This window comes from Lichenostomus cassidix, chromosome 1 (genome assembly GCF_008360975.1).
Source record: "Lichenostomus cassidix isolate B80296 chromosome 1, HeHo_3.0, whole genome shotgun sequence".
NCBI lineage: Eukaryota > Metazoa > Chordata > Aves > Passeriformes > Meliphagidae > Lichenostomus > Lichenostomus cassidix.
Genome location: NC_139479.1, coordinates 48,908,427 through 48,925,919, shown reverse-complemented (window position 1 = coordinate 48,925,919; position 17,493 = coordinate 48,908,427). Strand labels below are relative to the sequence as shown.

Sequence of the window (17,493 nt, the reverse complement as noted above, 5' to 3'; positions counted from 1 at the left end):
TGATGTCTTCAGTTGAATCTCCAGAAGGGTTTTGTTATCTTGCTTCTTTGATTTCATGTTTATTTTGAAAGCAAATTGTTTGAGTAAAATAGTAAGTGAAGGCCTATAGGAATAATGAAACATTCTGTTCTATATGGAATATTGTGTGCTAGAGATTTTTAGTATTGAGTTGGGGTGAGGTGCTGCTTTTAATGAAGTCAACGCATTATTGATTTTTTTTTTGTCTTGTTTACTTTTGACACCTTACTTATTGTACGATATAATGGGGGCTTTATATTAGCAGGAAGACCTGAATTCCAAGCACATTTTGGACAAAATAAGCCTTAGCTTTTACCTTTAGTTTGATTATACTGCTGCCTAGGGATTTTTAGGTGTGGATTGCAATAGTTCGGGTCTAATCATGATGGAATGGAAAAACAAATACATGTGTTTTAAAGATTAAATACTGAAATGAAACTTGGCATTCAGTTAATGAAAAATGCTTGATTGGTACCTAGAAAGTTTAAAAATTTTATTAAACTTCTCCCTAGTTTGGCATGGCATGGGAAATCTGGGCTGCAGCTTGTGTGGGAGGGTTTGTAAGAACACTTGGGCAAGAAGAGTTGGATCTGGCCATAGCTTGGCATTCATCTAGCAACATCTTGCTCTAGCCTCACTGCTCCACTTCTCTTCTGAGGCATGTAGATGAGATGTAGCCATTGCCTTAGCTGCATTTGCCTGTTCCTTTTTGTTCCAGTTTGGAGAATAGAACTGCTGGGGGTAAGGCGAGTACCAGAGTGGCTGCAGGGAGGTTGTTGTCAAGAGAGGTGACAGAAGAAATGTCCACGCAGCTCTTAGGGTGGTTTCCTGGGCAGTGAGGTGTGCCAGCTGCAGGGTGCAAAGGGCTAACTCAGGCAGTAGTTGCAGAAAGTTGCCACTTGCAGCAGGTTGATTTTTAACAGCTCACAGCAGATTTTGGAGACAGCGATGTTCTCGTAGATTTCCTGAAGGGAGCCAACTGGGGGGTGGGGGGGGAGGTGGCTGTTGGGGTTTTTTTGCTTTAATTTTGGCCATTTTTTTTAAAATGCCATTTAGAACCTGCACATTAAAATAATTTCTGGGAAATAAAAGTTTAATTTCTGATTATATTTCAAACTGTTTAAAATACACAGTTTGTATAAAGAGCAGTGCACGTATTTTTTCCCAGTACAGCAGAGAGGCAAGCAAACTGGTCCAGAGTAGCAGTTCCTGAAGCCTGCAGGCATTTTTGGGGGATATGGGAAGGGTAACAGAAAGGTCAGTGGTTTGTGGAAGCTGAGATTTCATTATGAACAGTAGAAAAAGTGGAGACTGCACTTTCTTACTTAAAAAAATCCACTTTTCTGGTCCATACTTGTGTGAAACAGAGGTGGTGTTTATAGACAATTACTCAAATTTATAAATCTTGCAGGGTTCAGATCCTGAAAAATTATTTTGGTTAGAGTTCTTGGGCAGTAGGGGTGGTGAAAATAAAATTAATGTTTATCAAAAGCAAACCCAAAGGAAAATTTTTCTCTCAAAAAATACAGAGTTTTTGGTTTGACTCCCAGCATGTGAGATGGTTTGGATATAATCACATGAGGGGGAGGACTTTGTGGTTTGACAACATATTTTCCAACAAGGCTTTGCCGAGCAGTTTCAGAGGTGCATCTAAGGCTGCAGCATCATGGTTCCCCAAAACCCTCCTGTTTTCAACTCAGTTGGCTGAACACAGAGAATCATTAACTGGAATAAAAGTCATAAGACCCCATGTGACAGTGGGAAGATGAATGAGTTATGTATGGTTTATGCAAGCTGAACACATCTGTCATGTTGCTCAGGAGGAATAAGTGTACACCATTCAGCAAGGCAGAACTTTAGTTAAGGTACAACTCCAGCTGAGACCAGGTGGTGAAGCAAATTCTGAGGTAAGAGCCAGTGTCTCCTTTGGAGAGGAGTACCGAATGGAAAACTTGCTTATACCAATTTTTGCCTTGCAACACACTAATCTGGTTTTCTGAGACCATCTACTTTTGCTTGCAGCTCCTGTGAGTAAGGTGGAAGTGCAATGCTTTGCACTGTAGTTGGGAAGACTTTTCTCACATCAGAGACGTGAAAGCTGTGATCATACAGCCGGGCAGAATAGAAAGCTGTTGGGTTTTTCAGAATTGTAAATGAAATGTCATTAGCACTTTTGTTTCAGGTTGGTCTGTGATTTCAACTAGGTTGGGATGTTACTAACTCAGAGAGTCTCGGTATGACTGCTGGATGAACATGAGCACAAAACGTCATCCTCACAAAGTTCTTCAGCTTTGGAAGAGGGTTTTTTAAATAAAATTGTTACACACACACACACACACACACACACAAAAAGCTGCTCATTTCTAGGCAGTCCCAGGCTTGAACATTTTAATCTGAAATACTATAGAGTGGGATTTTTTTTTCCTAGTGGGCAATTAGGGTTCCTTTAGGGTGGAGTGCATCTTGATGCTTTTCCATGTAGATTTTTTTGAACGTTTATTTTCCTGATTCAACAGGAAATGTATCCTACTGACTGCTACTCCAGCATCATTGCTTCTCTCTAATGCAGTGTAATATAACACCATTGCATTCTAAAATGTGCTAATTGAATGTATCAGGAGGCATTAATACCACTTGCACCAAGATAACCACCTGAAACAGTGTTACTTAGATCATTGGCATGTACCTTCTAAACCAGGAAAGTAGGGAATAATAAAGGTAATGAGAGAAATACTATAGAAAGCCAAACTAAAATTAAAGGGGAGATAAAGAAAGGGGTGGAGAACATAAAAAATAAAAATATTTTTCTGTGCCTTTGTGCCTAACACTTTACAAGCCATGGAACCGCCCTGGAATTTCCTTATCTTTTGTCATCAAGGAGAGCTGGCCAAAATTTCCTCTTCTGTGGGAAAATTTTCTTGACAGAGTAATGGATTTTTTTGGTGGGTTTTTTTTTCTTTTTCTTGTGTCGCAGGGCAATGGCATGCAGCTGACATTTTTTACTTTATTATAGGACATTTTCAAAACAGTTTTTCAGGTAGAGTCCACCCTTGTACAGATAAGTTCAGCTGTATGTTTTATTTAGAACAGCTACAAACCTCCTTTTCCAGATTACGTAGAATCAAATAAGTTGTGTTTTCTACTTAAATTTAAGAAATCTGATGATCTATGAGAGGCTTTAATTAGATTTAAAATTAATTCTTTTTTTTTCAAAGCACCTCTGCTTCCAAAGTTGATTCTTTCATGCTGATTATTTTCTCTTGTTGTTCACCTTCTAGTCTTTAGTATAGCCTTTATACTTTGTATTGGTCCATCCTTCCTGTCTTCTTGCATTATATATTTTTAAAATAAATATTTTCTTAATCTTAAACTCCTGCTCTGTGAATTTGACTAGTATGGGCTGCAATATTAATAATGGTATCTTGTCTGCTATGAGGAAGTGATTATAAGAAAACAACTCCTCTTTTCCATTCCTCATGGAAAATGAGGAAGGGCAAGTATATAAATACCTGAAGTAAGTTTAGAAGCTGTTGTTGTTTGCTTTGCTTCACTACCAAACACCAGAAAATACAGGCTCAAACCTGCTGGTTGTGCAGCAATTAAGTCCGAAAATACTTGTAAGAAATAGCCACATACATTTTGGTCAAGATCTGACTAATGAGCTGATAAGCATTTGATGTGCTCTGTTTGCTTTTCTGACCTTATTTTGGGAATTTTTTTTCAGCAATGAGGGAGTAATACTGAGTGATGTGGAGCGTTGCTATTTCTTCTGAAGGTTTAAGTTACTTTTCAATGAGTAACAGAACACATCCCAGCTAATGTGGCGGCTGTGGGCTCTGCCTTCAGTTCTTCTTCCATAGCCTTCTCTCATGGCTGATCTGGGTCATGGCATTTTGATTTGTCAGCACATTCAGAGACACAGGGTGAGTGCATATGGAACCCTGCTAAGAATGAAGCTGCCTAAGTCCTATTGGATATCATTCACCTGGAAGCTGATCTGTCTGGTATTGTTTTGCATAAGGCAAGGCACAAGATGATACCTGTATTTTTCTGCAGAGTTGGTAATTTAAATGTCTGAAAAAAAACAAAGAAGCATCATTGCCTGTTGTCTGGATGAGAATGCTCAGCAAATTGTTGGGAAAACAGACAAGCATTTTAAGACTTATTACTTGGCATAATCCTTACATGAGTGTAAACTTGTTCTTCAATAGCAGTTAGTGTTTCTTATGACTGAACTTCAATATATCTAAAACTGAAGAGGAAGGGAAAGTGAAAGTGAAAGAACAAATCTTCCCAAAACTGTTATTTTCTTTTTCTTGTGGGAGGCAAGAGATTTGTAGGGAAAGGGAAACACTCCACCCATCTTTGAAAAAAGTAGGAAGGAGGACCCTGAGAACTACTGACCTGTCAGCCTCACCTGTGTGCCTGTTTACATCATGGAACAGCTCCTCCTAGAAGCTCTGCTAAGGCACATGGAGAATAGGGAGGTGATCTGGGACAGCCAAGGGCAAGTCCTGCCTGACTAATCTATTGACCTTCTGTTAAGAAGTGACTGCATCAGTGGTCAAGGGAAGGAATGCAGATGTCATTTATCAGGATTTCTGTAAAGCCTTTGATACAGTCCTCCACAACTTCCTTCTGTCTAAACTGGAGAGAGAGATTTGGTGGGTGGATTGTTTGGTGGATAGGGAACTGGTTGGACAGTTGCATGGAGAGGGTAATGGTCATAGTTAATGTCCAGAGGGAGATTAGTGACAAGTGTCAACATAGGATAGGAAATGAGAGCAGCCCTGCAGAGAAGGACTTAGGGGTGCTGGTGGGTGAGAGGCTGGACATGACCAAGCCATGAGCACTCCCAGTCTAGAGAGCCCTATGTGTCCTGGGCTGCATCCAGAGCAGTGTGGGCAGCAGGGCCAGGGAGGGGATTCTGCCCCTCTGCTCTGCTCTGGTGAGACCCACCTGGAACACTGCATCCAGCTCTGGGGTCCCCAGCACAGGAAGGACATGGACCTGTTGGAGTGAGTACAGAGGAGGGACACAAAGATAAGTGGCTGGAACACCTCTCCTGCAAAGACAGGCTGAGAGAGTTGGAGTTATTCAGTCTGAGAAGAGAAGGCATTAGGCTTGAATATATAAAGGAATGTTATAAGAATGGTAAGGACAACCTTTTTAGAAAGGACTATAGTGGTAGGACAAGGGGTAATGGTTTTAAACAAAAACAGGATAGATTTAGGCTAGATGTAAGGACAAAATTCTTTACTGTGAGGGTGGTGAGACACTGGAACAGCTTTTCCAGAGAGATGGTGCATGCTTCATCCCTGGGAACATTCAAGGTCAAGTTGGATGGGGCTCTGAGCAACCCAATCTAGTTGAATATGTCACTTCACTGCAGGGAGGATGGACTAAGATTATCTTTAAAGTCCCTTTCAACCCAAACCAGTCTATGATCCCATGTTATTAGTATGAGAAAAAAATATTTTCACCTGGAAATTGTCACAGCACAATATTTCAAATGTGGCCATCAAATCAAGTTTTAAATTTCTTCATGTGAGATTTTGTCAGTGCTCAGAAAAGTGCAGTTGGAAATCAGTAACTGTATTTCCATTGGCAACTGGAACTTCTGAATTTTACATTACTTCAAATTCCTAAGCAGATGTTTGTTCAAGTTTGGGAACATGATGGCTACAGTAACTGGGATGAAAATTCTGTTTAAAAAAAACCCAACAGAACAAGTTATGACCTTTTTTCTGCTTTTGTGCATGAAACATTTTAGAATGCTTATGAAGCATTTTAGAAACCTGATTTTTAAATAGTTAAGACTTGCTTCCTCTCATAAGAAGTTTTTAATGTGTCAGATCTTGGAGTACTTTGCAAAGAGTTCTTAAAATTGTTTCAGTTCTATACCTAAAGATAGTGCTGTTGGTGATTAACCTCAGCTCTAAAGCCACTAAAACTCTCACTAAGTTACAGTAAAGTAGGGGTGAAATCTTAACTTTTAGTCCAGTTCTCTCATTGACTACGCTGTAAACCAAAAAAAGGTAAAATTAGCAAATGTATGGGGAACTGTAAATCACTTTCGGTATCTTTCTGCAGTCTTGCGGGAAAGAGGAATGTGGCCTGTATGGAAATACATCTAGTAGGCAATTAAGAAGAAAGGGTTGTGCGCTAGAAAGGAAATATGGTTATTAATAGCTAGAGATGACATTGTTCTGTAGTCTTTCAATGCCTGATAGTGGGAGTATGTAATCTCGCCAGTGGTTTACTGATGTTTTGTGCCCTTCTGCTTGAAAGCATATGGTATGTTTCAGCCTTAGCTCCGAATTTCCTTTAATTGTTTTCTGTTGCTGCCTAAACACTTTGAAATGTAGGGTGTGGGGAAAGAGGAGGTTGATGCAAACTCTTTGTGGTGTTTTTAGTAGCTGCTCGAGACATTGATCAGGCAGAGTGAAACCCAGACATGGGGTTGAACTTGATAGGTTTTAGGTGGGTGATGAATTGAAATGTGTCTAGCAGACATAACTGGGGGGAAGGTGTATGGATGCAGACCCCAAGAAATGATGGTTCAGCTACCTGCCCTGGCCTCTTGTCAGGGGGAGAGTAAGCGCTGTGCCTGCTGGTTGATCTCTGAATCAAAAGGAGTATTTTGGGATGCTTTAAATGATGTCAAGTTTTCCAAAACACTGCTTTAAGTGTGTTACTGGGATGAGATGTCAAAATGCTGACTAATTAATTGATTTTTTAAAAAATCTTGTCAACTGACTGTAAAGTAATATGATTGACAACAAGACCCTTCTAATATGGAAAATTTTCATCCTTCTTCCCACTCTCAACCAAAGCTCTGAAAAAGTGTTACCCTTTTTGCGTCAGCTTGCTGTCACTTAACAAAATACACAAATATGGTTGCCAAATGAACTGCAAAAAAATTTCCATTTATCAATTCAATCAGCTGTAGTTTGTGGTATTCTCTGTCATTTGTGTGCTATTTTTATTTCTCAAGTAACTGATGACTGTTTGTGTTTGTCAAGAAACATTCCTTCCTAACTGGAAAAAAAAAGTCAACCATGAAGAAGTAGTACACACCTTAACTCATACTTGTGACATTCATAATCTGATTTCTCCTGCCTTTGCCAAGGAAGTGCAGGTTTAAGAGTCCTTGCAGTAGTCAGTGTTTATTTTTGTTAAATCTTCATAAGGTGGACACTAGAGTATGTTTTCCCCCCCACCTCTGGCTTGTCAGGTATTTATCAATGCGAGGTGTTTGAAATTCATGGCAGTTTTCAGAGAAAGTAGATGTTAATTGCAGCGGTGATAACTTTTTCTGTGGTATCGGTGGTGGAGCTGTGCAGCTATGCTATCTACCCTTCTGTTTTGTACAAAAATCCTCATACCACATCTCCTAACGCCTGTCTGAACACCTCCACGCCCATGTGTCTGCGCTGAATCACCCTCCTCCAGCGAGGTATGTGAAAGAACTATGAACAACAGCACCAGCAACAAGTGCTGCCAAATGCAGGGTGCTGGGCTGCTTCAGCTGGGGTGACCAGGATTGCTGTCTGCATGGCAGGAGGATGGGGAGGGGCATGAGGAAGCCTGGCACTGATGCAGAGGTTCAGGTGGGCTCCAAGGCAGGTCATCTCCTAACCAACTCTTCGATCCAGGGTGCTGGGAGAGCTTCTCGACAGCATAGGATAAGCCCGTGAAGGGATAGATGCAGTACTAGGATGCTACTCTTGTTAAGAATCAGATGATGTCTGGCTGTTGAAGGAAGCAAAGTTAGAGGAAATCTCCAAATGCTCTCTTAGGAAGCATGAAGTAGTAAATAATAGTCTAAAAATTGGGGGTTACGTGAATTGAGGATGTGAGGCTCTGTTTCAAGTCCTGTGTGCAGAGATGCTGAATTTCACCTATATCAAATTGTTAACTTGTGTGAGCAAAACAAAAAAATCTTATGTATACAAATAAAAAAAAAGGGGGGGTGGAGGAGGAAAGCAAGCTCTGCCAAAACTTTGTGTTTCAGGAACAAGAGGTCTTTACTTCTTTTATTACTCATTAGGTTTCAGGAGAGTTTCACCTTTAAGTGGATTACTGTCATTCCAGTTCTGTGTAGTGGGGTGACTTGGCATTGGAGTATTTAGCACACTTTGCTTGCAGACTCTGTTTTGTATAAACTGTTCAGGGTGTAAAGCATATCACTTGAATTTTTTTTTTCCTTGACTTTGATTGGAATGCAACTAACTGGTGGGAAAGTTAAGGCTTGTCTAAACAAGGAAATAGCCCAGGCTAGTTCTTCCATACTGGCTTTCCAAAACTATACTTTCCTTACAGTATGAATGCCTGTGAGTGGATGAGCTCCATTAAACAAGGCTTGTCTGCCAACATGCTGTACTTTTGCCCTTCTCCATTCCAGATGGCCTTATTTGGTAGCAGTGACATCCCAGAAACACACCTGCAGTTTAAAACCTGATATTCACTCTCTTATCAGTAAAAGGCTCATTTGGTACACATTGTTGCTGTGATATATGTCTGTAATGTCATAGTAAAGGTTATTCTGTAGCACAGTTAGAGATATGAACCTGGGAGGCATTTCGAGTCATTGAAGACAGTTGGTCTTGTGTTAAACACCCTGAGGCTGTCACCTCAGAAGTCCTGTTTAAAAAACTCAACAGCTCACAATTTCTCTTGTGTGTTTTCCTTAATCCAGTTACTCCCGTTGTGCAGAAACTGTGCAGCTCAGTGCTGCAACAGGTTGCAGGCAATGAGGGAGGCTGAGCAGAGATGTCTTCTGCTGGCCATTACCCCTGGTGGTGGCCAGTGCCAGGGCCTGAATAACAAGTTTTGGGGAAGATCCTCCAATACACACCTTGTTCTTACAGAGATCTGTGACCAGCTGCGGTCACTGCTGATTGAATTGGGGTTTGGGAGACAGATGGACCTTTTTATCTGAAACCAGAGTGATTTTTTACCTAAGGCTGCTTCCAAATGTGGTTTCCAAATGGTTGCAATGGTGAAAGGGAATGCTCCTCTTCCTGGCTGATCTACAGGTATTGATACTGGCAGCACCAAGGTAACGTTGGCAAACTTACCTTGGCAAAGGCAAAGTTTGTGCACAAAGTTTCGTTCCTGCATTCTCACAGCAGAAGCACCTGCTTTTTGAGAGGAAAGCTGGCAGTGAATCATTAAAGATTTAGTATCTGTAATCATACATAGAGCTGGAGCAGGGAATCCCTGTGTCAAGGATCACAGTAATTTATTATTTTACCCAGTGTGGAAAAGCAACGAAGAGCGCACGGAGGGGAGTGGCAAAGCAATTAATGCAGTTTCTGATCTTTGGCCAACACAGTGCTCTGTGCACTCTGTTATAGGTGGGATAATTTACTGAACAGAAGCCTTGAGGTCACTCTAAATCAAATTATGTCTGCAGGATGATTGTTTTAATTACTATTTTTAGTTTTGGGCCCAAAAAGGGAGGAAAAGAGCAGTTTAGATATTCTATCCACTTCTCTTTCTGCATTTGGTTCAGGGTTGAAGCTGTTGGCTTTCAGAGAAATACAGACAGCTGCAGGAGCTGGGATCGCAATGTACAGGTGGGATGGGTGGGTAATGGGCACCAAGCAACCTGACATTCAAGGCCAAGGTGGTAATGGGGAGTTCCTGGCTCCCAGGCCTGTGGTCAGACCACATGGTTTGAGTTCAGCCCTATTCCCTCCTATCCTCTCAGCCCTTCTGCCCCCACCTGCACCCTCAGCCAGAGCTAATAACCGAAACGTACCTCCGAGGAAGAGCAAGTCACCCAACTTGTTCAACGAGCTCCTGCTGCAGCTTTCTTTCCTTCTACCCCGCCTCTGAATATAAACAATGTGTAGCTGTGCAGTGATGCTGCTGACAAATGTAGCTCTAAATTCTGCACTGAACTGATTTGAGCCAACTGGAGTGGACAGTATAATGCTGTGTCTATGAAAAATATTTTCTACTCTGAAAAAATAGCAGGTTTTTTTTTTAATGGAAATTGCCCTTACATAAGGGAATGAGAGTGCCAATAAAGACGGTTTGTCATGAATGCAGAGTTGGAGACACAGTGTAAGCTTTCAAGATGACTAAATGTCTTGATAAATGCAGTACTAAGGAAAAATGCCTGTTAAATGTGGTCTATTCAGATGATTTTCAGAATTCTATGGCCAAAAAAATGCATCAGTCTCCCTTCTTAAAATGTCAAAAATTTTTGTTGCTAGGCACTATAGGTGCTTGGTGGTTTTTGTCTTTTTTCCCCTCATTATTTTTGAAAGCCTGGAAACTGAAAAAAACTTCTGGCACCAAGTCATGGTCTGGATGATGATGTAACATTTTAGTGCAAATACACGTCATGGTCTTGCAAGCATAGAATACCATCCCCTTCATACTCTGAAAATAACCCCTTAAAATCCTCCCCAGAGTGCACAAAAAAACTACCCAAGCGCCCTCCTCCCCAACTCTCCCCTCCGAACTAGAGATTGAATAGCAGTAGAAATAAGAGGTTTGACTGAAACAGTAGGTATTTGTATAAGAATAGGAGGCAACCTGGAGTACTGTCTTCTATTGGCTGATACACCCAGGAAAAACAGAAAAACCCTATGTTAATTAAATTGTTTTTCTCCCAGTTGCCAAGCGATTCGAAAGATGTGTCATAACTTGTATGCCTACAAGATTTCATGGTGTTTTGGTGCATATGCAAGGCTTCAGAGAAACAGTTAACTAGGGAGAAGACCAGGCTTACCACACAGCATGACTGCACCCTAAGGAAAGCAAATGTATTTACACACTTGTTTAAATTAATATTCCTGTCCCACCCAGATAATCAGGATAATGAGGAATTTTTAAAAAAAATAAAATAGCAGCTCTATTACACAAGCCAAATTTAGTGTGATGTTGTGTTACATGTAAATAGTCAAAATAAGATGACATTTACGTGCTCTTAATGGGGAGACCTTTTTGAATTAACTTTAACTTTAGAGATTTTTAAAATGCTTTTTATGTTTTACAGACTCTGTCCCTTCTCAGGTTGGTGGCATTGGGGATTTTTCCTATTTAAGGTCAACCTTTTCTTGATCCTTTTTGCATCTTTTGTCTTTTCTCTTACTTTCCTGTTGCTCATGCTTATTTATTTTTTCTGGTTTAGAAGTGCTCTTTTTCCTCTTTTTTTTTAAGTGTTGAGGAACCTTTGTACTACCCCATCACCTCATCAGCACTGTCTGTCTTTCTTTTCAAGTTCTTGCCAAGGTGACAGACATTAGGAGCTGGTCACAGGTGCAACACAGAACTGCTGTCCACTGCCTTTTTTTTTTTTTTTTTTTTTTTAAGTTGCTCTTTAAAATGCTTCTGTTTTAAAGGAGGGTGTCCGTATTCTTGTGTTTCCCCATGAAGTGACAGGCTTCTTTCTTCTTTGCGGTCTGCAGGGTAGTGATAGGGATGAGGAGCCCTGCAGCAGTGGCTCTGCTCTTCCCCTCCCATTCACCTGCTCTGGCACAGCCTCCCTGCCCCCGGCCTGGGAGCAGGAGCAGCACTGAGGACCAGCAAGTGAAGGACAGGAAAGACTCACCCCTTTCCTCTCCTCATGTCCATGGGGTTGCAGGAGTGAGAAGTATTCCTGCTCTGCTTGGGTGCTGGAGAGAGGATGTGGACCACAGTCTCATTTTCTGTGTAGAGATGACATCTTGCCTCCTTCAAAGCGTTGGTTAGAGGTAATCACCTTAACAGCAGGCAGAGGGAAGGGTTTGTGTCTAGTGGTGCCCCATGGGGACCAGAAAGGCAAGTGCAGAGCTGAAAGTGTGTGGTATTGTTTGCCTTTTCCCCGAACAGCAGTATTTAAAAGCCTGCTTGTGGATGATCTGCTTCCCACTGGCAGCTCTGTCTCTCCATATTATGACTTTGCAGAGCTTTTGGGTGCGGTTCACTTTGAAGTTTGAGACAAAAACGGAATACTGAAGGGTAATAGCTCTATCTAGTCAGTGTTCTATGTTGTGCATTTAATATGTCTGTACAGCATGTGGAAACTCAAGCCATGCTGGGAACATTTGAAACGCTCTGCTGTTCCAGCATGTACACCATTTGGGAAAAAGACGGCCCTTCCCACAGTCTCATTCCAACCTCCCCACCCCCTCTCACCAAAACACTTAGAAGTAGTAATAGCATACCAGAAATGAATTACACTTGAATTTTGTGGTTTAGACTTCAGGCTTTATTTTTGTTATGATTTAAAACCTGTAATTCTATGATGCTAATTCCAACTTCAGATGCTCAGGGAAATACAGTGATTGAGCTCTGTTAATAATATGAACAAAAATTAACTAGATGATTTTATCTCTGTTACTTCAAGAGCTTTCTCTAATAATGGTCAGAACCTTATGTTGTCCGCAAAAATGGATTCAATCAGCCTCGTTATGAATCCTTGATTTTGAAAGGGGCAGCTCTTCTCTCCCCTTCTGGTTTTGCTTTTCTTGTGCTGATAGGTGGCACCAGTATTGCCTCTCATGATCCATTTTATTGGTGTAATGGAATCAGATTCTCCAGTTTTCACTGTCTTAAGTGCCTCATCTTCCCTTATCATCATAATCCTTTTTCTCTGCTAGTTTGAATCTTTCTTAAATTTAAATGGCCTGCTCTTGTTTACAGAGGTTGGGAACACCTTGATGGCAGAAGAGGGTGGTGTATGCAAGTATGAACTTTTTTCACTTTTAAGCACATCTCGTCAATGACTTTTGTCACTTGGAGATAGGTCTGGTGTGTTGTGCGTCTCCAGGTCTGAATGTTTAAAAAGAGCCATTTCTGTGAAGTGTGATGAGATTCAAATTGCAGTATATCCTCTGAAGCTGCAGTGTCAGTGACCATTAGTTACATTGGTAAAAGGAATAATGTAGTGGTTTCTATATTTGAGTGCATTAATCACCGAAAAATGTTCCTGTTCGCATTTCTAATGATAAATTTAATTGCAAGGTTGATAACTTGTCTTTTTTTTCCTACTTATTTCTGTGGTGCTATTTAAAATTCATCTTCACATTCATTATTCTGGTAGAGTTTAAAATGGCTACTAGCTATTTTGAGACCTGTGGCTTTGCTGATTTACTGTGATGATTAGGGATAGTCAAGAACAACTTGGCAAGGGCAGTATTTAGAAGTGCAGATTTGTTTGAATGATACCTTTCTGTGTCAATATCCAAATGTGAGAAATAGCCTATTGGGTGTGTTATTCTTGCTGCAGGGGGGGTCATTTCCAAGTCCTGACTGCAGAAGAGCTGGTGTTGGAGCAATAACCTGTGAGATGGCAGGTGTGATCAAACTTCTGGCCTGGGAGCTGGGGGGATGGAGATTTTGAACTGTGTTTTATACTGCACATGAGCACCGTGACTAACGGTGCTCTGCCTTCCATTTTATCTCTCCCAGCCTCCGACCTCATTCCTGACAGTCTTGACTCCTGTCAGCAGTGATGTTCTCAGGGGCTGTAAGTGCTATTTATCAGGAGCTTGGTGCTCGATAGGTTTAATTGCTGAAACACCTTCAAAATTAATTCTCTGAGGTGCCAACAGTTTGGTGCTTGTGCTGCCAAGCATCCACTGATGAGCAACTCCTCTGCTTTGTTTTTGTTGCTCTCAGGGTGTAGGCAACACCTATTTTTCTAAATCTGACTCTTCTTCCTTGTTTACCTGCACAATGTGCTCATTTGCAGCACTTCAGTTGACATAATCCAGTGGTTTGGGAGTTTGCTCTGAGTTGTGGTGACTGGTCAGACCGATCAGACCATGTTGCCTTCAGTGGTATTGGTGTCTCTTCAGTTCATTACCTTGGAGTTACTCAATCTTTCTGCTCTTCTTCTTTCTTCTTGTGCCTTACTTGTCAGTTTCTTAGACTCCCTAGTCCCCCGAACACTGATCTGGTGACTGTTTAGTAAGTAATTCCTCTTCTTGCAATGGGACTGTAGCTTGTGGCTTCTTCCATGCAGAAGAAACAATGCCTGTTCAAGTCCTTGCTGATTTGGTGCTAATGTGACGCTCAAATAGTAATAGAATAAAGTTGACACATCTAGCCAGCTTTCCCCATGTTGAATGGAAAGAAAAAAGGGGCATTGCATGGAAAGAAAAAATAAATGCTCCTTCTGAGGCTGCATCTCATGGCATGCAACTCTTCCCTGGCCAAATGTGCAGGCAGCCCCTGGGCACTGCAGGGGCCAATGCCTGGGCATGGGTGAGGCTGCCTGTCCTCCATCCTTCCCAGTTCCCTCCTCTCATCTGCCACCACATCGTGTCCCCCCTGTTTGCCATCATGTCACAGCCCTCTGCAGCAGAGCAGCCCCCACCATGGCACCTCACGCCAGGCCTTGGGGCATAACCTTCACGGTGTGAGGCACTTGGGATCTTTCAGATGTGGTAACACAGAGCCTGTAGCCTGCATGGGGAATACCTTGCTCAAATATTTTCCTTGAATTAAGCCATGTTTACAGACTGATAAGGAATACTAGAATCCTTCAAAACAGAAGGTTGTGGGGATCCTTGGGTTTACTTTCTATATAAGAAGCAGCTGTTATTTTCTTTGTAGATTGTTTTTTAAAATGAATTTTAAATGAAGGAATAACTCTTATATCCAGTGATTATATGTCAAAAAAAAAGCTTAAAGCATATAAAATTGCTAAAGCAGAGCTTTTCCATATTGTGAAATTCTGATACCAGTACCTTGACATACAAAGCCTTAATGACAGGGCTGTGTGTAGCTTATGAATTAAGTAACTTCGTGTACCTTTTCCTTTGGCTTCCAGCTGAAGGAAGCAAGTGCACAAGAGGGCACATTCTTTTGTTGTTGATAGCATTCCGCCTTAACGAGAAGGAATTTCTTGCCTATTGCCCACTGTTTATGAAGTGGAAAGAGATCACAAGTTGTATAATCTCTCTATATATCATTAGATTTATTCTTTTTTTAACGTTTCTCTCACAGGTCGGTCGCTCCTGCAGCAGGTGCAGAGAGTGGCTACTGCCACCTATATTTTGCTATAGATTGGTGTGAAGTTGAGGGGGGGAAAGGGAGGGGGCGGGAAGGGGAGGAACTTGGAGGAGAGAAACCCCCCCAAGTGAGGCAGCAGCAGCTCTGAATACAGTTTGGTTTCTGTCTCTCCGGAGCTTTGCTCAGCAACCAAACCCAGACTCCAGGTGCAGTATTCCCTCATCAGTCTGTGAGCATAGAAACGGAGCGTCCCTCCTCTTCTTCCTCCCCTGCCAAGAGTTTCTGGGTGGTGAATGTCAGTAGCTGGAGTTATTTTTAAAGGCAAGAGGTGAGGCTTGTCGTGCAAAGCTAGGAAGAGGGCGTTTGTTTGCTGAGCAGAGCTGACATCAAAGTGGAGATTGCTGCCTACTGGCTCACCACTGCCTTATGCCAGGTAATCTTTAACATACCCCTCAGTCCCTGAGATCGCAACCCAGCCTGCCTGTGTGCATGAGAAACGAGCAGCGTTTATGATCCAGAAGATTGCTTTTTCAGTATTATTTACGTGAGCTGGACTTTGACATTTAAAGGCTCGCACTAATCATCTTGCAAAACCTGCTTAGTGCTCTTAACTAAGCAACTGCTTTCTACTTCTCTTTGCAGGATAATATAAATGTTTTTCTGAAAGCGTGTGAAAACATTGGACTGAAAGAAGCTCAGCTTTTTCACCCAGGAGATCTTCAGGATTTGTCCAATCGAGTTACAGTCAAGTGAGTTTTGTGGTTTTGTTTTCTCCTTTCCCTTCTCCTTCTAAGCTCTTTCACGGTCTATTTTTTTTTTAATGTTTGCCTATGGAAAATTCTCTATTCTGGTATAAGCAGTTCTGAATATTGTGGTGAGGGTTTAAGCCTTGTTAAAACTAGTAGGTAGGATGTGCAGAAATGAAATTAAAAAATGAAGTAATAATATAATACTTACCTTGCAAGCAAGCTAATTGTTAATAAATATTTACAACATTTAAAATGAGGTGGAAACTGTTCAGCTTATTTTAGACTTAGAACAACATTGTTAAATGATAACAAAAGCATCAATCACTTCTCTTCATGATTTGTGATTACCAGTGTAAATCTGAAAGGCTGAGGTGGTACTTCTGATACTTATCCAAATGTATTTTAGGCTTAGGTATAGTGTTCCTGAAGGACCGCTGGTCTTGCCACTTGAAATATTAATCAGATGTTTTTCTCTGAGTGTGTGTGTGAGTAGAAATTAAGAACTGACTTGCACAAAGGGTAATTGGCATGATTACAGAGATCAGAGTTTTCCTGTGAAATAGCAGTGGCTTGGTTCTGAAATATAATAGTGGATTTTCATATTTCAGGACTGCTTTGTCTCCTATTACCAGTTTCTGAGAGATTAAGGTGAAACTTTACTGTATAGACAGGTGTTTTAAGATAAACGAGCGAAGGGAAAAATCATCCTAGGGCATCTTGATTTGTTACAGCATGAACTCTTCATTATATTGGGACAGAGGGTGAATTTATTGTCTCAAAACCAAAAGTCTTTAGTGGGTTTTGCTGGAAATCTGTCAAGTTAAATGTGAAGGATTGATTCCTGTATTAAACTACCAGTTTTATCAAAGAGGAACAGGCAGTAATCCTTCTGTAAATACAAGGAAAAAAAATATTGTGAAATGACATGTAACGGCTTTAATTAGAAAGAAATCTCTTGTAGGTGTATCAGGTGGTAGCCTGTTGACATGCTCTCTGCCTGGTTTCAGAATGAAAGTTCATACTGTTTTGAGGTCTGGTACGTGAGATGGCAGTGTGTTTTCCAGTCTTTGACTCATACCCGAAACGTAATTTCTCACTAATCTGGTGTTTAGGGACTTGGCACCCTTCCAGGATGTTGGTATTCTCTCTGCTGGTTCCTACGTCATGCCAAAAGCCGGAGGGTTGGTAACCTCCGCTGTGCTTAAATTATCCACAAAGCCCTAGCAAAGTTATTTTGGTGGAGGTTTGCTCCAAGTGTATGTCTGGGAAGGGTTGGAGGCGGTCAGGAGCTGGTGTTCAACGGCGTTGATAGCGACAAGCTGGAACCCCAGGGAGGTCGAGATAGCAAACTGTTGTGCAAGGTATGTTGTCCAACTCGTCCCAACGTTAAACTGCGGCACCCAAGGGAGGTCAGCCGTGAAATTCATCCAGTGGATCTGTAACCAAGGGGTTTTTGGGTCCTTTCAGCACCGCCACTTCCCTTCCCGGCTCCGTGAGCAGAGAGTAAGGCTGGAATTTGGAGTTGTCACGAGGCAACAGGGGTTTTACATCATACCTTCTCAGCAATGGTTTAATTAGTGTTTTTCAAAAAAGCAGATTTAACTATTGAGTACTTCTTATGGACAGCAATGCGGGGGGTCTGGGTTAGAGTCAAAAGAGCTGCCAGCCATATAACCCTGTTCTTGTAATTTGTTTCAGTATGAGTTTGCTTCCACACACATTATATATCATATGACAGTCCCACAGTATGTATAAAATGCTTATA

The 17,493-nt window shown here is 41.4% G+C and overlaps 1 protein-coding gene across 16 annotated transcripts in view; it reads left to right on the top strand.

Annotated features, from left to right (window-relative positions):
* LMO7 (LIM domain 7) overlaps window positions 1-17,493 on the top strand; it is a 128,874-nt gene that overhangs the window by 40,179 nt on the left and 71,202 nt on the right. For all 16 annotated transcript variants that reach the window (XM_085058241.1, XM_085058235.1, XM_085058219.1 and 13 more), the window contains exon 4: window positions 15,622-15,728. In XM_085058241.1, the coding sequence (XP_084914367.1) occupies window positions 15,622-15,728 (107 nt within the window). The remainder of the gene's footprint in view (window positions 1-15,621; window positions 15,729-17,493) is intronic.